Source organism: Squalius cephalus (assembly GCF_949319135.1).
Source record: "Squalius cephalus genome assembly, chromosome: 8".
Lineage (NCBI taxonomy): Eukaryota > Metazoa > Chordata > Actinopteri > Cypriniformes > Leuciscidae > Squalius > Squalius cephalus.
The window spans coordinates 11,296,717-11,321,537 of NC_137129.1; the positions used below are offsets into that span (position 1 = coordinate 11,296,717).

Genomic DNA, 24,821 nt, shown 5'->3' on the forward strand with positions numbered 1-24,821 from the left:
ACGGAAGAGAGCTATTCATACCCGTGTTCTTCCGGAAGGCGCACGAGTCGACCTGTTAAAGTCAACAATGGTGTCAAAGCTGCAAATTAAACGATTAAAAACTACGCCAACCCATCAGATAATGTGAGTGAAAACTCAAAGCTGTCATTACTGCAATGAAGGCAAAGGATACTGATGCTAGGTTGTTCACCATACTAGTAACTAGCACTATGTTATTAGCTAAAGTTAACAGGATACTGAGTGTGAGTGGGTCCTGAATGATGAAAATCTGCACCTTTTCTCAACTTGATTCATCCGTGTTTGGAACACACAAGTGTCATTTTATTGTCCATATATCTAGATTCCTGTTTTTCAAGTACTTTTTGTTTGATTATAAGAACTTTTGTCCTATCTCTGAATGAAACACCATTGCCTTTCCGTACCTGCTATAATTGAATCCTTCAATCTCGTTGCTATGGTGACCGTTTTAGTTGCTTGGATACAGTTCCCTCCTCCGAGGCGAAGTCAACGCACATGCTCAGATCATTCCTCAGCCCTCCTGAGAGGCTTCTGTCATGGCGGCCGCCACGCGTGTACTCAAGAAAGGCATCGCTCCGTCTTTAGTGGTGATTTTAGGAGCCACTGGAACCGGCAAATCCAAACTGGCTATCGAGATCGGGAAAAGGCTGAATGGGGAAATTATAAGCGCTGATTCCATGCAGGTAAGTCGAGCGATCTGCTGCATCATCTGTCAAACAGGGAAGCAAGTGAAAGGGCATTGCTATTAATAAATGACAGCTCGTTTTAAAACAGCAGAGCTGCAAAATTAAACCGTTAATGTTTTATAATGGAACTGCGTCATTTGTCAAAGCTTTTAAACGCAGATACTAGTTTTATAATGCGTTAAACCAGAACATCAGCAGGCCAAAAGCATTTGGACTCCAAAAATATTTATACAGGCTTATAATTACCTTTCCTCCCGAAAATAGGTTGCAGCAAACGTTGTGTGAATGTTTTGCCTAGCGCATCGTAAACGTTTGAGGATTTAGAGTTATTTTATTTCCTCGTGCCCATCACTGGTCGCCATTTTTGACAATGCTCCACGCGCTCATAATTTATTAAATTGTCATAAAGTCGTGTATGCTGATCCACTACCACCACACTCTTATGACAAACAACATATAATAACTGGTTTCTTATTTCGGGTGATGTTAATTGGTCGTATGCATGGGTAATCTAAAGGTGGTCATTGCTCAGTTTTCTGATCTGTTTTGATGGGTTTCACTAAATATATAGAAAGTTAGTGACCATCTGCACTGTTCCACTTGTAAGTCTGAATCATTTGTTTGGTTATGTTTGAATAATTTTGACCAAAGCAGTAGATATCTTTAGCATGAGCTCAATAGGGCATGTTGCATAACAGTCCTCCCTCCTGTCCACCATCTGATACCAAACTTTATATCCAAACCAAAGTACATCAAGGAGAAAGCTGTCCATTAGCATTACCATGAATCCCAATGGCATTTACACCACTGGCGCAGATACCCAGAGAAGTACACGTCTGCTCAACTGCAGACTGATTTCTGTCACCTGAGCTGTGACATAAAAAGGAGCACATGGGGAAAAACATATTTTATTTTAAGATCCCTGCAAAAATGAATAGCTAAAACATGATAAATCTGGTACTAGATATCGGGATTGATCACATCCAAAATAAAAGTTTGTTTACATAATATATATGTGTGTGTACTGTATAATTATTTTGTATATATAAATACACACATATGCATGTATATATTTAAGAAATACTTGCATGTATATATACTATAAACATAAATTAAATTATATATAAATATAAATAGTTTATATATAAATGTAAAAAAAATTCTTAAAAATGTACATGCATGTGTGTATACAAAATAATTATACACAGTGGTACACACACATCTATTATGAAACACAAACTACGATTAATCGTTGCCCAGCACTAACATATATAGGCATATATATATATATCTCACCCATGAAACGGCATTCTAAAAACATGGCACTCAAGTTGAAAAAAAAGTTCAACTCTTATCTAATAATTTTCCCTTTTTCCCATTCCACTGCCCGTGTCTTGTTTTTTTCAACGCAATTACACATTCTAAGAGCGTTTAATCAGGTGTGCCATCATGTGGTCGGATCGTTTTCATCTCTAACTGTTATCTTTGCCATATTGTCAACATGTCTAAGTGTAACATTTGCTAACATTTTTATTCAAACCATTGATTTCTCGATATAAAAAGAATAAAATAGTGGAAAAACATCAAATTCGAATTAATCGAAAAATGCGGGAAATATGGGCCAGCCCTAGTTACAGCTATATTTATCATTCTTGGTGTGAGCAGGCCTTTACATGTCTAACTTTATGTAGTACTGCTTTTTTTATTATTTTGCGGTGAAATTATGAATAATGCAGGATCGCAAAAGCGGCATTTTGATTTTGAGTTGTTCCACAATCGTGGAATTGCAAAAAAATTGGAGGAACTGTCAGATCTGAATATTACAGTGGCTTAGTTCGCAGTCTAAGTAGAAGCTCATTGGTCACTGCCAGACCATTAACTCATCAGTACAAGGCTGAATCCGGATGCTTATTCGTTACTTTTTGACGTTTGAAACTCCTCTTTAAATAATGTGACCTCCCAGGCATGCATTAACCTACTTGCTCACTTTATCCTTATAAATGCATTTTGGTTTAATCTGACTCACCTAGTTGCCTTAGTGCCTATGGTGTTCTTGCAAATATTGAGGAATTAGAATATAGCTTTACTGTGTCATTGTCAACTTTTATGCAATTCAAGAACGTTTTTTTACCAGATTATCTAGCTCTTTGCAGCTATGATCAGGTGAAATAGCTGAGGTGCTGCATCCTCCACCAAGTCTGTGTCAGTAACAGATGAAAAGGCTTTGTCTGTATGGACTCCCTGGAAACAAGGCCTGGGAACTCAGGGGGTGGGCTTAGTGAAGGTTTGGTACTGCATTTGCATATAGGCCTGTCTATTATTCTCAATAGAAAGGGACTTTTCTGCTTTTGAATTTGGGTCAGTTTAATCACACATTAAAGCCTCATTCAGGATGTGGAAATTTGGCCCATTCCCAAAGTTAAACTGGGTGTAGTTCATGTATTTTATTGGTTGAAAGTGTGTTAGGACATTTGATTAAAGGAGTCATGAACTGAGAATTAAAAATGTTCCTTGATCTTTTGACAGTTAAGAGGTCGTTATACTATAAAAATTCCCAGAAAGTTTCAAAACTCAAAATTTCCTTGTTATTCCAAAAACTGCTTTTTTTGAAACCATGGACATAAAACGACAGGATCTCAAAAGTGGAGACTTGTGATGTCACAGGGCAGCGAAAGGCCGCCTTTGCAGAAGAATATCAACGCCTATGTCTACATCACCGCGTCTTTGGCCTCGCCCACTGGAGCGTTAGTGAATGACATGAGAAAGAGTAAAGATCGACACAGGATCAATACCATTACCTTCCAGGATCCTGATTCTTGGAAAGTGTTTTTTTTTTCCCAACAATGTGAAGGTCTTAGCGGTGCATTATTTGTTTGTATTCAGTGCATTTCACTGTGGATTATTAGCCTAATTCAGTGACGCAGGCTTTGCAAACAGACTTTTACGATATGGATCTGCCTGCAACGCCACAAACATCTAGGCTAAGTAACTGTGTTTATTCCAATGCCTGATCTGTGATCAGTGACTTCTGATGTGTAAGTCAGAAATCTTCAGACAGATAATCTTTCTCTCAAAATCGGTTAATACTGTTTATGCATCAGTAAATCAAGCTAGTGACTAAACAATCATCTTCACATCATTTCTCTTAGTAGGATGAAAATAATCTTATTTAAACTGTGATTAAATTATATACAGAAATCGACCAAAGAATGATCCCTTTCCAATCGCCCAAGCTGTCAATCACACATTGTGAGTTTATCTGGACACTCGCCAAAACTCGTTATGAAATCAATGACGCTGTAACACTGCACAACGAAGCTCTTACTGTATTTACATCGTGTTTGCATTATTTGGTGAAAGCATTAGTGAGAGTGCAGAAATTGCGTTGCAATATGATCTTTTCATTCACGCGATCAACGGACTGTCTGTCATCTGCTCAATGCTCATCACTACAAACTTTCATCTGATGGAATAGATCTAAATATTTAAAAAACTTCTCATGATTTGTTCATCTCGATAGCTGTAATAGTAAAAAAGTAGTAAAAGATTTCGAGAGAGAGAGATTTCCACATGTAATACTAGCTATTTCATATGCAAACATGTCAGCCAATCACATCAGTGTTCAAATCAGCCTTTTATTTCTAAATTATGACATCATACTAACATCATAAGGGCACCCCAGGAAACATAAAATAATAAAATAATCCAGTTCATGACCCCTTTAAGTACTTTGACGTGTATAGTTGAAATGATGATAATTACGTAATATTTATAAATGCAGTACGTGATGTACCTGTAGATTACATAATTGGCAAAGTATCCTTATGTGACAATCATTTTCCCCCAAATGTTTTTTGTTGTTGCTGCTATTCTATAGCTCCTTAATTAGCTGCATTTTGCAACTTCTGTGCATAACTCGTCCTGCATGCTTGGACTACAGACATGAATGATACCTCAAATTTTGTGGCTTGTTGAAGAGAGATATTTCTCGCGGGGAGCCCTTGAAACTTATATACTGGCTGTTGTCAATAACAGCTTTAGTTTAAAGGAACACACTGACTTTTTGGGACTTTAGCTTATTCACCGTATCCCCCAGAGTTAGATAAGTCTATCCATACCCTTTTCATCTCTGTGCGTGCCGTAACTCTGTCTGACGCACCCACCGCTAGCCTAGCTTAGCACAAAGACTGGAGGTAAATGGCTCCAGCTAGCATACTGCTCCCAATAAGTGACAAAATAATGCCAACATTTTCCTATTTACATGCTGTGATTTTGTATAGTCACAGCGTGTACAAATAACAATGTCACATGAGAGACAGACATCTTCTAACCGTATACATACTGGGAACTATATTCTCAGAAGGCGAAGCACTGCTACTTGGGCAGAGTGATTGAGCCATTTTGAGAGACTGAAAACACTGGATCATGAACAGGCAAAAGAACACAGTTTCACACTTCACTCTGAAACAAATCGCATATATTTAATTAAATTGCAGCCTTTGTGATTTGTTAATCACACTAAGCCATGTCGCGCTTTGTTTCATTTTGATAAATTGTGCAGCTATTGTGCAGCTCTGGGTTTGGCCGTGGACTCTTTTGACTTAGCATCCACCCATAATACTCTAGCAACCACACGACAATACCACTCACAATACCTTAGCAACCACATAGCAAGGCAAAAGGCAAAAGTTATATTCCAAAGAAAATGTGAAACTCTAGTTGTCCTTCTCTCATCCTTGAGGATGTATTGCTCTATTGAGAGTGGCATGGCTGTCACCTGGTGCAGTTAATTGGGTTACGCTAATAAAATTTCTCCCCTTGTGCTGCAGTGCAGTCGCATCCACTGCTCACACACTGAGCAGCAAGCTGGCTCCTTCAAGACCCCTCGCTGGTGGAACGCTCCACAAGAGACAAAGAGTCAATGATAGCTTTGGATTGAGCTAGCAGTAGTAAATGTGTGCTTTATGTATTTGTAGAGTATATTTATAAGTATTGCATTTGTCCATTGATAAATAATGCATGTTTGTGCTAGGGTGAGGGGATTTTTCATTGAGTTCTGAGCACTGTTACAGGCTGGCTGCTGGGAAGCCACTATTGACGTGCTGAATTGGTGCCTATACGCCTATTATGCACAGTAGCTTTCATTGCACATTCAGTGGCCATGCAGCTTACACAGGGCACTATTTACATTTTGAATGGGAGTACTGTACGGAGGGGTAGAATGGGACTTAGCTGAGAGAACGACCGATTGTTCATGTGGTCAGGTTTTGGATTAAATATTTGAATAATGGTTTGTTGAAGTCTGGTACCCAAATTCTTTCTTTTGGAGCGAGTAGTGGCATGAAAGGTCAAGGGAGGGCAGGGTTCAATGGACCTTGGGTCGACAAACTGCTCATGGGAACCCCGGCTGAGGTCACTCAAGGCTGTAACTGGAGAAAAGTAAGAAGGGATTTTAGATGCTTAGGGCATCCTGCTTTTCACACAAGGTCTTCAAGATCCCAACAGCCTTTTTAATAGGCCATTCACAAGAGTGAAGGACCAGGAGACTTTAGCGCAAACGGTTATTAATGGACTTTAGTGGGTGTTTGGGCTCACTGATGCGGAACCAATTGTACTACTCTTTGCTGGTGTCAGCTTTTGATCAGTGTAAAAGAAATCCAAAGGGTTTAAGGGTATCATGGTAACATGGATTACACAGAAACGAGACACCCCGGAAAAACCCGTACAAACACCCATGCTGTTGTTTGGGCTACAATGAGCTGCTAAATGACTGGAGCCCAGTTATACTGAATGGTAACTAATAACACGGAGTAGCCATTAGGAATCCATAAAGCAGTGATGTTATTGTCCATAATTCGTTGATTATAGGCCAACACTTTATTTCCATAGTCCACTTTAGTCATTCTACTACAGTATAAGCAACTTTGCAACTTTGTCAACTACCAGTCATTAGAGTATTAGTAGACTGTCTGCTAACACTTTATTTTGATGGTCCCCCAAACATTTTACTGACTACAAGTAGCTTTGCAACTACATGTCGATTAATTCTACTAATCCTAAATTAATTCTAATAGTTTACTAATACTCTGAGAGTTAGTAGAATGTCTAAAGTGGACTATCAAAATAAAGTGTAACCATTTATAGTATTATTACAATGCAAAGCTTGAATTATTCAGCCAATTGACAGATAACCAAATACATTTAAAAATATGGTCAAATCAATTATTAAACTGAATTAAGCAGAGACTTTTAATCAGATTTTGGCTGTTTTTACTAAGAAGGGTCAAAAATCAAACTTGATTGAGGGCAGTGGGACGAAAGTATATGTTGCATTTAGGGCTGTAACGATACCCTAATTTCACGATTCGATACATATCACGATACTGAACTCACGATACGATATTATTGCGATACTCCAAGACATATAATAAAAGGTTAAGAAAATTTTTACTGTTGATTAAATGCTAAATTTGATATAATATTGTGGGTGTAAATGAATAGGCTTGGACAATGGTGACACCAGAATAAATATATTCATTATTCTAAACCTGAAAACACAGAATTATTTTAGACGAATATGCTTACACTCTGTCACTGGCTAGATATATTTAAAATAATGTAGACCTTTTTACTGGTAACATAAGACTTATAACAGCATTATCAGGACCCACTAATATTCCCCCATTATTATACATTATATTCAACATAATATATTGTAGTTTAATGTAGTACTACTGACTCTGAAAACATATTGTCACTATCCACGATACATATTGTTGCATTTTTGTAATGCGATATATTGTGACACGATATATTGTTACACCCCTAGTTGCATTATATCTAACTATTTTATAGAGCTGTGCGATTAATCATTAAAATATCTTGATTCAAATACCCACGCAATCTAAAATTCAAATCTGTGTTGGAGCTGCTGCTGACCCAGAGAGAGCAGTTGTCATGTAGACTACTGTATGAAACGGCTTCACAAACAGACTTTTCAACTACACAGTATCAGTATTTCTGTTACAATAATTCAAATGATCACAGAAGTACTTGGATAAAAATTTGATTCAAATTAATTAAATATTCTTTTTTTAATAGACTGCAGCAATTATAATTTTGTCAAAACCTCTAGTAAATTGCATGTTATTTTGTTTAGTTGTCTATTCAGAATCGGGAGAGAATTGTGATCTCTATTTTATACAAAAAAATTGTTATTCTCATTTTATCTAGAACCGTGCAGCTCTACTATAGCATGTTCATTTGTGTTTTAAAAAAAATATATATATATAAAAATGATTAATAAATATTTAATGGTGTCTTTTGAAATGGCTTAAAAGATCATCACAGGCCTAGTTTTGGGCATCTCTGTTTTAAATAAATGCATTCAGTCTTTAAACATCTGCTTAAATGTGAGGGAGCCACTGATAAATGCAGAGAGACGTAATCATTCTGACTGAGTGACACATTATCACGTTTCACTTAGTGACTGTTCATAAGAACTTCTGCTAATAATTGGATCTCTGCTCTCAGCATAATGCCATAAAAACTACCTTGGCCTTTGACCCCAGGTTTGGTGTTCTTTATGTGCGAGTAAACCACCTTTTAACACTTGGTGTTATTCGTAATTGATTGACGTTGGGTTCCAATGGAAGTGTTTTTGAGCCTCATGTTTACTTTTAATTGAAATTTAATTTGTTTTTGTTTTTTAAATCATTCTCTTTTGTCACTTTTTCAGTGTCAGTCTAGAGCCCAGCAAACACTTGCTCTTTAGCCTGAGCTGTGAATTTTGTAGTAAATGCAGCTTGACTCTGAAGCGTTTGCTTTTACTTGATCGCCATTCTCCTATGATTACCAATTTCAACAGACTCTCAGCTGCGCTTAAGAGTCTTGAAGGCCCATTCACATACTCAATAACCATTTACCTGAACTTTATTTAACCTTATGACATAATGTGAAGACTCTTTCAAAGACCGATTTGGACCGAAGGATTTGCTGCCTCTTTTCCATTCTCTTCCTTTGACTTTCCCTACGTGACAAATGACAGGCCTCGACACATCTGTGCTCTCCTGTTTCACGGGATAACCGTAATTCAAAGAGAATCATTTATCAACCTGATTTGAATACTGGACGCAGGCCTTTAAAGCATTTGTCTGATTCCTGCTCATTTTCTCAGAGCTCTTTGATAAGGCATTGCACCTGTTTGAGCACTTGTTCGCACTAACATCACCCTGTGCGGTGGATTATTGGATCAGAACCTGCTGTCTGAAAACTGCATGGACCGCATTGGAAACCCACAGGGGCATTGCCATGTAATGTACCCAACAATTATTGCGATCAATCTGCTTTGCAAATGAATGCATTCCCAGAGGTTTAGTCATGTACAGTTGACACCATGTTCCTGATCTGTGAATTGATTGCATTTCATTTTTGCATAAATATTAGATTAGTTTTTAATGCAATAGTTCACCAAGGCATTATAATCATCATTTAAATGTCTTTCCCTTTACCTCATAATATTTCTTTTTAGCTTTAATTTTTATTTCAGTTTTTAGCATTTAACAACTTCTTTTCAGTTAATTGCCAATGCAATATTTCATTATAAAAACAAGGCTTTTAAGTTTCAGGCTTTCATCTAATATTTATTTCATTTTATTTCAGCTTTATTTCAATTAATGTAAATATTTTAATTGATCGATATTGGTCAATATTGAATATTTAATTGTACAAGTCATTTCCTCTTTTTACATTTTAAGATTACGTTTGTCATCCTCTGTTACTCTTTAATACTCTCTAAAAAAAACCACTAATTTAATAAAACTGTAATCTTAAGCAAATCTGATCTTTCATACTGTACTTTATAATATTGTGCTGTCTAAAATTACGTGTAACAACCAAAATCAATAGGTTTTGTTTTTAATTTATTTAGACAAAATTTGAAAGAAACTGCTTTATTAATCAACTGGCATATCATTTTGGGCTGTTTTCTTCGTCACGCACACACAAACAACTTTTGAAGAATGTTCTGTTGCACTATATTTCGATGGTCCACTTTAGACATTCTACTAGCTATAAGTAACTTTTCAGCTACAGTCATGGTCAGAATTATTGGTACCCCCTGGCAAATATGAGCGAAGAAGCCTGTGAAAATAAATCTGTATTGTTAATCCTTTTGATATTTTATTAAAAAATTCACAAAAATCTAACCTTCCATTGAAGTAAGACAATTGAAAATGTGTAAAGTGGACCATCGAAATAGTTACTGAAAGGTCATGCAGCTCTTTTCCATACAACAGAAATTATTAATGACCAGGTGCACCATAAAAGAATGACAGGAAATCTAAGATGACGTTGACAAAAAAGTTTTGCTTTATGTAAAGATTTGTGATTCTTTTCATAGGTTCCACAGGCAAAAATCAGCATTCAGGTTTGAAAAGACATGAGAAAATTATGAAAATTGTAATTTTTGCCTGAACTATTCCTGTAAACATCTGTCAGATGATTTCTAACTTAAGGATGCAGATGAAAAGAGAAGGGTTAATGTGACCTTTTATGCATTTGAAGGGTCGAGTCAGTTTGTCTGCGTTTACTCAGGCGCTAAATGCTTTTGGAAGGAACCATTTCCCCCCTTTTGCCAAACACACCAGCAGCTAAATTCAATTTGAGCTGAATGAATGAAATCCAATTGTGTCAGTCTGTCTGGCCTCGTAGGACTGGCGGCACAGCACATGCCCGCTGTGACGTCTGCATTCATCCTGGTGTCTGAGAAACCTCGCCAGTGCTCGAGATCTGCCTGATAACCAGTTAAACCATCACTCTAGTCTCTCTGAGCAGACTGAAGCGAGAAATAGAAGTGATGTCTCTCATTTATTCTCCATTGCTCATCTCCTCTGGCACCATGTTCTGTCCTCCTGGAAAAGCCTGAAATGGGGTGCGGAAATGGGTTAGTTGTGGGTGGGGTGTTGTGTGTGTGTGTGTTTGGTGCGATTCAGAAAGCCTCCACAAATGATGACTGCATGATAGCGCTAAAGCGAGGAGAAAGAGCGAGATTGTGAATGATTTATTAGCCTGGCTTCACTGAGCCATTCCTGGAGGAGAGAAGGAACGGATGGAAAGATGCAGGAGGGTGGGGCAGCGTGAATGACTGCACGGTTAGGGCGTTGAAGCTGTGTAGTGGGAGGTACGGTGCTGGAGAATCTCAGTTTGTAGTTTCCACCCTGATACAGAAGCACCAGTCTTCTTTTTATCCTCATTGCCATAATATGTCATGTATTTATTTTGTACAGCATCTTGTTGAGGAGTGGTGTGCTATTACTTTCCTAAGCACTTGAACTTACAGTTTTCATCTAGTAGTAGGGCTGCACGGCATTAGGAAAAAATATAGCAAGATATTTTGTTTTTCTGCAATGAATGATTAGGGTGATTTTTGCTGCGGAGTGCATCTGCATAGGGAAAAAACCCTCTACAAGAACCAACTCGAACCATAAAGTGACCTGATTTAAAATAACATTTTAAAAGAGTTTTCTTTGGCCACATTCACACTACTTTTGGTCAATTCAATATGACTATAAAACAATTATAATTATTATTGGGGTTATTATGGCAAAGCTGGGTTCACACTGTATGATTTTGGCCACGATATGGCTGTCTGAGACGCATTCTGAGAATCCTAAAAGACTGCTCTAATCCTGGGCCAAAATCTGAAGTATTTGATTGCCGTTTAATGACCATTGCGAACAAATATGACCTCAGATCAAATTCTGGCTGTGTTTGGAGGCACAGTCCTGCAGTGTGACTTGTCCTAGTGCAGAATCTGATGACACAATTAATGAAACAACAATAAACCACCACTTGCGCCACAAACATACGTCTAAATATTTTTTTCTTCATTTTCTTTAGAGATGCACCAATTGCAATTTTCTTGGATGATTCCTATTTATTTATTTTTGTAAGTATGACTTGCTGATACAGATTTTTGCCGACTGATCAGTGGTGCACTCTTTTGGTGTGAGCGCGAAACCTGCAGGAATTTGTAAAATTATGCGCAATGCAAGCACTATTTAACCGGAACGAGTGAAAGGAGGCGGGTGGACAGAAGAGAGCCAGAACGTGCATCTGACGTTATTACCTGTGCTGCTGACAGCAAAACGGACCGTCTCGAAATTGGAAAGACGTGAGACTGACCAGCCGGTCACCGGTCTGGGCCAACCATACGGAAAATCGGCCAATTCCGGTCCCTGGCAGGTCAGTTCATCTCATTTTTCTTTTCAAGAAAAGCCATGATCAAAATTGACGCTTGAGATTGTTTTTGTTTGCTAGTTTTTGTTTCTATCCCACATGTAAATGCGGCTCACAGTAACTGAACGCGTCACGGATGATGATGTGAAACTCCGGACACATTGCTGCAATATGGCACACATTCACATTACATAGAACACACTATTTTAACTGTCGCATGGTAATTATTTATTCAAAAGAAGGAACTACAGAGAGTACAACATTTCGAATGCAGCTTTTGTGAAAACAATTTTTATTATTTAGTTTGTTGTCTTGACTCATAAATCCATTTTCTTGCTTTCTGTTATACTGTCACTCCTCCTCTCCTGTCCTCGTACTCAATGGCCCTTCCCCCTGTATGAATAGTGGGGAGCAGCTGTCTCGTGCGTGGCCTGAGGTGCTGTGTGGTTCAGCCACGGCCGGCTGTAATAGCTCAACACTAAAGCCATTGTCTGAGGACTCGTCTGAGTGTTTGCGGTGTGGGTCACTGGATTCACTACACCCTTTTTGCTCATTCACCCCCTTTTCTTTTGCTTTCTGTCTCCCTCTAATTTTTGAATTCTCTCATTCTCACACAAAGAGAAATTGTCCCCACCCCATTAGGGCTGTGGTCAGCAAACACACAACCTTGTCTCTTCCTCACTTTTTGTGTGATGAGCGCTTGGATTCTCTCACCATGTTGCAACTGTTACTACCACATAAATGCTGGTATTATCTTTTTTACAATGTGAAAATGTGGATGTGAAATATGGAGTCCATATTTGCTCCGTTCCTGTTTTCACTCCTCTTTCACTCCCCCCCTCTATGGACCAGTTGTCCTCATTAATAATGAGTTTCAATTAGACACTCTGGCTCTATAGAACATGTCCACACACACACACACACACACACACACACACACAGACACACACACAGACACACACACAGGCAGCTGCATGGGATTAGATGCCTGCCATTCAAGTCATGGAAGGGCATGTGACCCAACAGCAGGACTTCACCACCACAACATCAACTAGGCAAACCGAGGCAATAGCAACAGCATTGTAAATAAGAATCATCAATCATCTTAATCAATCAAATCAAACATGTGTCCACAGAAAAAAGTGAGATAAAGGTTAGAAAACTAGTTAAAATGTGATTCAAACAAAAATTAGGCTGAGAGGAAGCTATATTTTGTTCGCCATGCTGTACTGTTGTACAGCAAAATCTTTCAACAGATTTCCAGTGGTCAAAAATCTCTCACATTTGTTTGTTTGCAAAAAATTGTCAATTCTGTCAAATACTGTACGTTCCTTACATAACAGTCTTCAATGTGTTGTAAAGAACATTTCAAATGTCTGTCTGCAAGTTTTCTGTGGACAAAATATTCCAGTTTTATCTTTACAATGATTGACAAAAAGGTACACAATAGCACAACACATTGAACAAACTGTGCTTCCATTTGATTGAAACATCTTTCCAAAACATTTATAATGGGCAAAAATCTCACTCTTAGTCCTAATCCTTTCAAAAGTTAGCTTTTTTTGCGAGAAACTTGTGGTCAGTTCGCAACAAACAGTTTGCAGTGAAGCACGGTTGTGCTAATGTTTATTAAACGTTTGCCAGGAACAAATTTTTCCCTTTATAACAATCTTTAATAAGACATTTTAAAAAGTATTCGCAAATTTTCAGTGACAGAACATTCCAGTTTTCATCTGTATAATGATACACAAGCACAACACACTGAAGATTACTTCCGTTCCTCACAGGAATGTTTGCATTTGCATCAGATTAAATATGCTGACTGTTTTAACTAGCCTACTAGGGCGAAAAAATGAATTACTGGAGAAGGGGGCGACTGGTCAGGCTGGAGCACAGGGTGGGCTTTATCGGTTAGAGGCTGGTACTGAGCCTAACGAAAGGGGATGACAAACGGGTGCAGGGAACAAAACCTGCTAATGCCGGCAACACTTAAGAAACGCGGCCCCAAATGAGAGCCACATGACTAGGCTCGACATTCGCAGGGGCTTCTGTCCTTCTTTGCCACACACATACACCACACCACACCATATATATATGGTATTTACAAGATTTCATTTTTGGTTGTTGGTTATGACATTTTAGTGGTCAAACTCAATGTTTTGTCTTGAGATCTAACCCTGATGCCACATGTTGGATATAAAAATCATTTTATTAATATTTTGCTACAAATCAAGGTTTTGCCAATTTTTATTAAACATTTGCCAGGAATGTTAAGAATTGTTGTTATTTGTACAATGTAATAATAGTAGCACATTTTCAGCACATCAGGTACTGGTATCACCTGACCTGATATGCCCTCGCTAATGAGCTGTGGAGCTCCCAGCATGCTAGTTCATGCACTCTCATATATTGATCAATGTTCTTTGTCAGTGCTGTAGTGTTTCTAGTGCAGGGATGCAAACAGCGCGCTTTTCGGCGCCTCCCGCTTTTTTCACGTCAGTTTGGGTGACAAATTCATCTGAAGCCTATTTCATAGCTTAATGTGAGGGACAGAAGTCTATTTACATCATTAAAGTTTACGAAAACTCGTTTTCCCTCCTCTGCGGCTGTCAATCATTCTCCATTCAGTATTCAAACAGCGCGGGCGCCTCGTCCGGTTACAGCAGCATAAAAGCACGGTAAAACTCTCTCCAATATGATATTCACATTATAATGCTTGATCTGTAGAGAAAAGGCGCTGTGGATTTGCATAAAATGACTTTATTTTGTTGGAGTTTGTTGCTGTTTTTAAACGACTCGCTACCGTGTGCCTGTTAGATCACACATCACAAGGACTAAATCGGCATCAAACGCACAATAACTGGAATTTAAAACTGTGAAGAAACAAATTATCAATAAACTGTTGGACAGATAGACACTAGGATTTGTGCGCTCGACATTTCTTCGCTTTGTGCCGTGAACTTTTAAATGCGCACTTGTGCAGCGCAGCGCTGCACACTGTGACTCCACGTTGCTTTGAGCACATCATTCTGCGCCCGCGATGCGCATACACGCTTTGTGCGCTCTGTTTTGAAGCGTTTCATATTTTCATAGTTTTGCGCACTGAAAGATTATTAAAAGCCTATATTTTGTATACCTAGCCTGCACAATACATTTAAACTAAATTACTAATAGTAATTTGTTTTTATTAACATGTTTAGATTTGATAAAATTACTGTGCAGATTTTTTCAAGAATTACTTTTTGCTGCTGATTTATACACTCACTAAGTTTAATAAAAATACATTAATACATTTATGTAATATTTAAAGGTGTTAACTGTAATCTTACACTGCAAAACGATCACTTACAAAGGATTAAATTCATCACAATTATGTAAGTATCTGGATATTTGCCGCGGGGCGAGGGCTTCGATAACCTCTCTCTTTTTTGACCATACTTGTGTTTGCATCCCTGCTAGTGGTCCTAAAATGCTATCGTAGTAGCTCCCAAGGTTTCGGAACGGAGTACGTGACTGTCCATTCAGTCCATTTATGGAAACTAACAAGGCACGTAAACAAATGACGTTAACTTATGAATGTTTACATATCAGCATGTATTTAGTAACTTGTCTTGACTTGATGAACTTCCGTTTTAACACATTGTTTTTGGCAATAGTGTTAAAGTGACCAGTGTTGTGTTCTGTAGGCTACTCAAAATCTACATTTATGAAAGTTTATGTGGCTGTTGGTAAACTCCCTGCTTTATTAGTCTATCTTAACAAGCTTATTGACCCAACTTAGTGATTTGGTTAAAAAAAACATAAAAAAAAAAGCAGCTGTTATTGTTTCCAAGTTTTTTTTAGATTTAGTGGCCTGTAAAGTCGAAATATTGCGTTCAAGAGGGCTGGCTCTGAAAAGCAGGGTTTTTTACTTGCACAGTAAAAAAACAGAATGGAAGTACCATGCCAAGTTCTGCGGCGATTAAGGCCTTCTGCAGGTTTTAATCACACTCCTTTATTAGTGTTTACCATTCCTCCTCTGGAGAGAATGGGCTGAATTCATGTCTCTCCATATTTGTTGTTGTCCCCCTTCACCTCACCAAGATTTCGCTGGCAGGGATGTCCTGTGGAGAGCACAGGGGAAACGATCTTAATAATTCAGTAGCATTTCTTTCTAACTTGCCGAAATGGGCACGCAAGGGCAGAGGAGTTACGGTAAGCTGGACTGAATTTAGCCATGGCTGTGCACGCATGCCCTTGCTCCTGTTGAAATCCTGCTGTGGCTCCTGACATGTTTCTTGAGTGACCACTGACCACACAGCAACACTTTATGGTGACCACTTGTGGACTGCTGCCACATAACTATGGTAGGGAATCGAGAACTGGTTCTTATTTATTCGGATGCTGTCTGGAACTCAGTGTTCCAAGAATGGGATTGGCCCAGTGTGAGGTAGTGGAAGTGGACTATTTTCGCACATGTCTTGCTACTTTCTGCATGATAGTCAAATAAACAGAAACAAATCTAAAGTACTAAATCATTAAGGCACTGGGTCGAGAACCAAAATTGTTAAATCAGTCCCATCACTTCACATGTTAAAAAACAACAACATCTGCAGTCCCTTTTGTCATGAAGAATCATGACTAAATATGTAGGACAGAGTAAGGAAGTGCCTGTGACCTGTTTTACCTCTGTCACACTGGACCCAGTTTTTGAAATGGGCCTGTTTAAGGATTCATGTAGTGATCATGTCATGATAAACCAAGCGAAAACAGTTATGTGGTCTATGAAGCATGTGACATTTTGCTACTCTTCTTCAATATTTCTATCTTATATGACCTGGATTAACCTTCTTGATGCTTCATTGATCTGGTTGGTTTCTCCTTGCAGGTTTACAAAGGACTGGACATCATCACCAATAAGGTTACAGAGGAGGAGCAAGCCCAGTGTTGCCATCACATGATCAGCTTTGTGGATCCATTGGTTAGTGGATACACAGTGGTGGACTTCAGGAACAAGGCCTTGTCTCTCATATCCTTTCTGATATGCCCAACCCTTCAAAATAAAATTCCAGACTCCTCCAGATTGAATTAAATTATTTAAGGCCTTTGTAAATGCCCATGCGACTCTTATGAACTGTGAATCTCGTGACTGATTTATTTTTTTAAAAATAAAGCACTCTCTAACTCGCTTGTGAAGTAAGGCCTGTTCACACCAAGGATAACTATAACTATAAAGTTTTAACAATTGGACAAGTTCTATGAGAAAAGTGAAGTTCAGTACACAGCTATAATGATTATGAGACAGTGGAATAATATTCTTGGAATCACTTTCAGAATGTTTTTTTTCCCTCCAGCTGAGGAACGACAAAAACATTGACAGCCAATCAGAGTTCACCTGATATTAAACAGCTTGTGCATGTTGGTTTGAACTCTATATATCATTATAGAAATTTGTTTTAGTGTGAATGGGTCCTCTGTGATTTAAATCTTACACAGTGAAGCATTCAGAGCGGTTAATGTTTACAGTTAACTTCCTTACTGAATGGCGAGTCGTTTTTTAACGATCCTGTAATTTGTGGAGTAGGGCTGCACGATTTGGGGAAAATGTCATATTGGGATTATTGAGGTCAATATTGCGATTGTGATATAATAAACAAATGGTTTCATGAGTGAGCTTACGACCTACTAGCAACGTTCTGCCTTACGAAACAAATGGTGCAACAGAATAAAATACAGTTAGTTACAAACTAGCTAGTAGTTACTAAGCCTCTAATGTGGACTTTACGTTCCAATTTAAGAAAGAATTTACGAACGTCTGGGGCAACCCTACCCTATTCTCCGTGCTGCACACCGGAAAAAGTTACGACGTGACCACGCACCACTGCCTAAACTGAAACTGGCTGGTCTTCTTTTTATCAGCAGTGTAGAAAATGGGCAAACAGCTCTCAGAGAATGGGTTGTCATGTCCACACATGCATTTTATTTCATAAAGTCGCAGCATTTTGTGTCATATAATTGCATAGGCTTGACATCACGATTGCGATATGATTAATTGTGTAGCACTATTGTGGAGCCAATTTCTACATAGTCTGTAACCCTGATTGGCTGACTAGTTGGCCGTTTTGCCCTATCCATACACCCTATAATTAATGATTGCAGAGATTCATTTGGTTGACAAGTTTAGTTGGCAGGCCCTTCTAAATATAAATGCTTATTTTGTCTCTGCAGATGAAATTAATGGGCCATTACTCGGCCTTTTAAGATATCATCTGCAAACTTCTTAATGATCATTCTGAGTAATTGTTCTTTTAAAATGTCATCGCCTCCCTGACATCAGTGACACAGCTTTTGTAAGACTGCTCCTTGTTTGAATGCAAATCCCCATATTTTAATTTCACGTCTTGTGGAATGTGGCAGTTCCCAGCGTGCCACACAAATGGCTCTGGCATTTTATGAGTGGGTGCTGGGTTGTACTCCCTCGGCATGGTCTTTTAGTAAATGCAAGGGCATAACTGGAAATGCATGTACCAGAAACGGAGAGAGACGCATCGATGTCCTCGTTTTCCCCGCCCTCCTGCTGCAGATGTTTGCTGAGAGATGAGGAGGATATTAATAGCTGAGGGAGATGCTGTGAGGAGGTGGGGCGGCTCTCGCAGTGTCTGGAGGAACGCTGTCGCAGACACCTCAGACGCTCATGCACAAGAAATGAGGAGTGGCAGGTGAAGAGCTTCTCAGTCTCGCCTTGCTGAAGAGCAGTGATGACCTGACCACTATACAACACGCTAAAATAGGGCTGCGCATCAAATAAAAAAAGTAATCATCACGAATAGGATTATTGCTGCACGATATTACGAAATACAATATGACATAGTCTGGTTTGTCAAATTGCTGAGGCTGCGATTTAATTAAATATATGCACTACCGGTCTCAGCGAAGAATTTACACACCTGATATCATGAGCTGTATGCATGTAAATGGACACACAGGGATGAGCTTCACACTGAAATAAGCACAGCGTATTTTTATTTGGCGGCATCCTGTCAAAAGAGCTTGATGGGTTACTGTTTGAAAATAAACTATTTAAGATGTAAATATGTATATTGTAACTTTAGTGTAAAATAAAAATTTTTTTTATTTTTTTATTTTACACTACAATAATGTTATTACATTGTTTCTTATTTTTGTCATTTTTTATATATATATATATATATATATATATATGTGTGTGTGTGTGTGTGTGTGTGTATGTATATGTATGTGTAGGCTGTCAAACGATTAATCGCGATTAATCGCATCCAAAATAAAAGTTTGTGTATACACAATATATGTGTGTGTATGGAGTATAATTATTTTCTATATATAAATACACACACATGCATATATATTTAAGAAAAATGTGTTATTTATATATAAAATATTTATATATAATGTAAATTAGATATAATATAAATATATATACACAGTATATACATGCAAATATTTCTTAAATATATACATGCATGTGTGTATTTATATATAGAAAATAATTATACACCGTACACACACATATATTATGTAAAAACAAACTTTTATTTTGGATGCGATTAATCGCGATTAATCGTTTGACAGCCCTAATATGCATACATGCATACATAAATAAATAAATAAATAAATAAATAAATAAATAAATAAAATAAATAAATACTGCTGTTCAAAAGTTTGGAATCGGTAAGATTTTTTTATGTTTTTAAAAGAATTCTCTTATGCTTACCAAGGCTGCATTTATTTGATTAAAAATACAACAACAAAAAACAACCCAGTAATATTGTTAAATATTATGACAATTTAAAATAACTGTTTTCTATCTGAATATATTTTAAAATGTAATTTATTCCTGTGATGCAAAGCTGAATCTTCAGCATCAATACTCCAGTCTCATGATCCTTCAGAAATCATTCTAATAATGCTGATTTGATGCTCAAAAAACATTCATCATTATTACCAATGTTGAAAACAGTTGTGCATAATTTTTTTTATTCTTTGATTTCGTTTATTTGAAAGTTTCTTTTGTAACATTATATATGTCTTTACATTAAATTTGGATACATTTTTAATCCATCCTTGCTGAATAAAAGTATTGACCCCCCCCCCCCCCCCAACCCCCCAAAAAAAATTCTTACTGACCCCAAACTTTTGAACGGTAGTGTATAATGTTACATAAGCTTTCTATTTCAGATAAATGCTGCTCTTTTGATCTTTCTATTCATCGAAGAATCTTGAAAAAATAATAATTAATTATTATAGATTCATTGAATAATTCAGCCCTAAAAAGATTTTGCCATTAAAAAAGTTTTCATAGGAAAAATGTTTCATAAAAAAAAAAAAATATACACTACCGTTCAAAAGTTTGGGGTCAGTAAGATTTTTAATGTTTTTAAAAGAAGTATCTTCTGCTCACCAAGGCTGCATTTATTTGATCAAAAACAATAAAAAAAAAACAGTAATATTGTGAAATATTATGACAATTTAAAATGACTGTTTTCTATTTTAATATATTTTAAACTGTAATTTATTCCTGTGATCAAAGCTGAATTTTCAGCATCATTAGTCCAGTCTTCAGTGTCACATGATCCTTCAGAAATCTTTCTAATATGATGATTTGATGCTCAAGAAACATTCATTATTATCAATGTTGAAAACAGTTGTGTACAAATTTTTTTCAAAATTCTTTGATGAATAGAAAGTTCAAAAGAACAGCATTTATTTAAAATAGAATATTTTCTAACATTATAAATGTCTTTACTGTAACTTTTGATCTCATCCTTGATAAATAAAAGTATTGATTTATTTTATTTCTTTCCCCCCAAAAATAAAATTAAAATTCTTACTGACCCCAAACTAATTTTTTCCCATTTTCTATGCAGAGATACTCTCCAACAAAATCACCCCACTCACTCTTGAATGGCTTATTCTTTCCAAAGCTATTCAAGTTATCTGGTGAAAATTCTGTTTTTTTTCTTTTTCTTTTTTAATATCACTATTACAGAAAAACAGAATACCCCAATATCAGTTTTTTCCAATGTCTTGCAGTCTCAATTAGTTGTTGTTTTTGTCATAATCTTCTGTTATAACCATCCAGAGATGCTTGAAAATTCTCTCTCTGTCTCGCAATCTCGTCCCCACCCCTTTCCTCGTGTCTTTCTCTCACTTCCTCTTCTCTCCTCCTCTTTTGTTTTCTCTCCCTCCCTCCCTCCCCAGGGATCACAGAGTGATGCAGATGGGGTGGACAGCGTTCGGCCAGACTGCTTTGATTTTAATGCATGTGACCTGGAAGTGTGTCTGTGTGCGTGTTTGTCCATTTCGTGTGAGGGAGAGTGCTGATGCGCCTTCTCGTTTTGAAGCAGTTAATGAATTGCTCCATGGAGCTTCTGACGCCATTTATTAAAATCTTCAGCAGAATCCCAGCAGTCATGGTGAACTGACTGCCCTCTCACAGCACCAGGCCTGGACATTACATGAATTATTGTTAGAGCATCTGTAGATCTGAGAATATGATACTGCTTTTCATCCGAGCACTATAGCAGTGGTGTACTCTGCAATCTAACCCAATGTGGTTGCACATGTATGATCATTGTGCATAATTTATGTATTGCTTGTAACTGTGGCATCAAAGGATGTTTATTTGAAAAATGAAGTTCGACTTCCTTAATGTGATACATAGAGGACATGCATCATCGGAAAAAGCTGCCCATCATTGTTGGAGGCACAAATTACTACATTGAATCCATTTTATGGAATGTGCTCATCGACACTGGGGTAAATGTGAGTTTTAATACTTTCTGATTATAAAGAATTGCTCTGTTCTAAAACCTAGTCATCTGCCTATGTGGGCAGCATTGTAAAGTTGCAATGTAACAAAAGTAGATACAGCTCTTTTCTTCAGTATTGTGACGTACATTATAATGAAACAGATTATCGAAAAAGAAAAAATGTGGGATGGGGACTTGGTTCTATGCACCAGTTGTTGATTGGATGATATCTAAATTATGCTGCTGTCAAAGATACCTCGTGTTTTGCTAAGAGAGAAGAAAATCAGAATGCATTATAGTATTGAGTAAAAAGTTAAGCATAATAAACATGGATTATTTTAGAGTGCTGTTTATTGGAGGATCATACTGTAAGCAACATGCTAACATCAAACTATGGACCCTTTTCACAGTCTGAATTCACTTAATTTCCACAATTATTAACATCATAATGAAGTTTTTAATGTGCATTTATAACACTATACTTTGTAATATTACCTTGGCTTTAAATTTCAGAAAACTCTCTGAGTGTTTCTAATACAACGGCTGAGGGAGTGATGGCAAATCTTTCTCTCCTCTGACCATCATAATCAATCTTGCGATATTTCTTTAATCTTTGGGAAAGCCATACAATTGTGGATATTTCCTTTTGCTATTGGAGCAGTAGAAGTTTACTTAAGAAGTTGACTGTGTAAGTTTACCCAACTATGATGGCTTCTGCTTCTGAGAACACTGGAAATGTGAAAAGGGTCCATTTAAATCAATCAAAAATCAAGTCAGGGAATTGTTGCCACATCACGTTGTGCGCATCTATTGTAGACAGAATGACTGATTATAATGAGTTTGATTGTCTTTTGTCTCATCGTGTCACTCCGCTAGTGTTTTAGACACTGTGTTAAAAGGCAGTATGTAACGAGGCAGCTCACTACATTTGAAACAGAGCTAGTAAGTCATAGTAATATTAAAAGGCTTTCTGTGTATCTATTGGCAGAAATAATCTAAACGAGTCCTCCTCTGTCTGACCTACAGCAGGGGAGTGACACAGAATCCGAAAATGGTGGGACTCCTGAATCAAAGGTGGAGCTTGAGAAACTGGGTGGTCCTGAACTTCACAGACGTTTGAAGGAGGTGGATCCTGACATGGCCGCCATATTGCACCCTCATGATGCACGCAAGATTGCAAGGTAATTATTTCAGTGATCGCACAAAACAGAGACGGCTTCATTTCCCTGCACCCAGTCGCAGAAAAGCTTAGTGTATTTCCAATGAGTACTATTATTTTTATTTTATTTTTTACCTCATCCACAGACCAACATGGTATTATCAGAAAGTACTTGCAAGAATTCTATAACTGAATGTCTACTTACACACTGTACAAAGTTAGCCCACTGTTTGAAAGTAATGCTGCATTCAATTCAGGGTTTAAGTTCATTCAAATGGACAACTTGGTCCTTGGACCGACCAGCAGGTCTGGCTCTTTGGAATAAGTCTGGGTTTGGATCTAAAGGGTCTTTGTATTAGGGGGTCTGGGTCATGAAACATCTAGTCTTGACTCCAGTACTTTGTGTGCAAATACGCCTATTTTCTTAATTGGTACCCATTCTGAGGTGTTGAAATTGAAACTATCAAGTTTAAGTTCCTGGTGTTTGAACCTACATCCTTCTCAGATACCAGCCCAGATCTTTGTCCACGTCACTTTATTTACTGCACCTTTCTCATTTACTCCTCTTTCAATTATGTCAGTCTTTTCTTAGCCTTGTTGTTGTTTTTTCCCCTCATACATTTCTCTTAAAAGGTGCAGAGTTAAAGTGAACTTGGGTAGAAACCTTATCATACGATCTTGTGGTAAATTTTGACATTTGTTGGGCTGCATCTATTTTTCCACCTGTGTGGGAGAACTGATGGCTGTGGCTTCCAAGCGTGTTACACACGTTTTCACATGCTTCAATTGGTGTTTGATTGGTATCAAGGGGCCGATTAGCACCTCTTCTGAGAACTATGTGCTTGTTTAATTGATGCCAGCCTGTGTGCCACTGCGTCTACAGTATTTCTGCGGTAGAAGAGCTTCTCTCCCACAGTTAAGAGTGCTAATGTCTCTTTACTGATATCAGCTGCTTCTGAGGAAATGACTTGCTTGAAGTCCCATGAACCTTCTCTTCAGCGTGACCAAACTTAAACTTCATGATTCGTCTTTTTTGTGTGTTTTTTGTTGTTCATCATGTTCTTGTTTGGTGTGTGGCATGCTCTTTCCAAATTATATGTTCAGTTGAGAGCTTATTTGGCATTTGGAAATCTTTTAAATGTATTAAAGAAATGCATTATTTTATCTGAAGTCATAGTATTTTGACTAAGTATAATATGGTCAATTTATTGGTTGATTGACAGGAGTCTGCAGGTGTATATGGACACTGGAGTTCCACACAGTCTGCTTTTGGAGGAGCAGCGAGGGCAGGATGGAGGAGATTGTCTTGGGGGTCCCTTGCGGTTCCAGAACCCTTGCATCTTCTGGCTGAACTACAAAATGAATGGTAGCCACCAGTCATTGTAGATTGTGACTGTAACATGTCTTCAGTATCTTTATTTAATTTTCTCATTCATCCTCTCCTGTAGCTCTGGATGAGAGGCTGGACAAGCGTGTGGATCAGATGTTATCGCTTGGGCTGATTGATGAGCTCAGAGATTTTCACCTGCGCTTCAATGAGAAGATGATCAAAGAGAGCAGGTAAATCTCAATGTTGTAAAAGAACATTTTTAAATAAATTCAAAAGATCATTCATAATTAATCATTTATGTAACTGAACACTTCTAATTAGCTGACAACACATAGAAGCATAAGCTAACTTGAATATTACGTTGTCTGGTTGAGGCTAACATGCACTTCACAGAACAAAACAATGACGCAAGCAAATGTACCTTTACAAATTAAAATGGTTTGTTGTCAGCTGCATGGATTTATCAGTATATATAATTATTTTATTTTCCTAGTGATGTTGAATAATATCAGCCCCCTATCTATTGTGCGCTTCTGATTTTTTGGTATATGGAACTAGGTCAGATTTGTTTTGTATTTGAAATCCTTGTATTACCTCTGAATGAACCATGTGTAATTTATCTC

General features: G+C 37.6%; 1 protein-coding gene across 1 annotated transcript in view; it reads left to right on the forward strand.

The window, feature by feature from the left end:
* The first annotated feature begins 399 nt into the window (after positions 1 to 399).
* The window catches only part of trit1 (tRNA isopentenyltransferase 1), a 45,276-nt gene continuing 20,854 nt past the window's right edge, over positions 400 to 24,821 (forward strand). The window contains 6 exon segments of the mRNA XM_079878447.1: positions 400 to 701; positions 16,810 to 16,953; positions 21,624 to 21,716; positions 22,736 to 22,890; positions 24,092 to 24,234; positions 24,317 to 24,428. Coding sequence (XP_079734573.1) covers positions 555 to 701; positions 16,810 to 16,953; positions 21,624 to 21,716; positions 22,736 to 22,890; positions 24,092 to 24,234; positions 24,317 to 24,428 — 794 coding nt within the window. The 5' untranslated portion in view covers positions 400 to 554.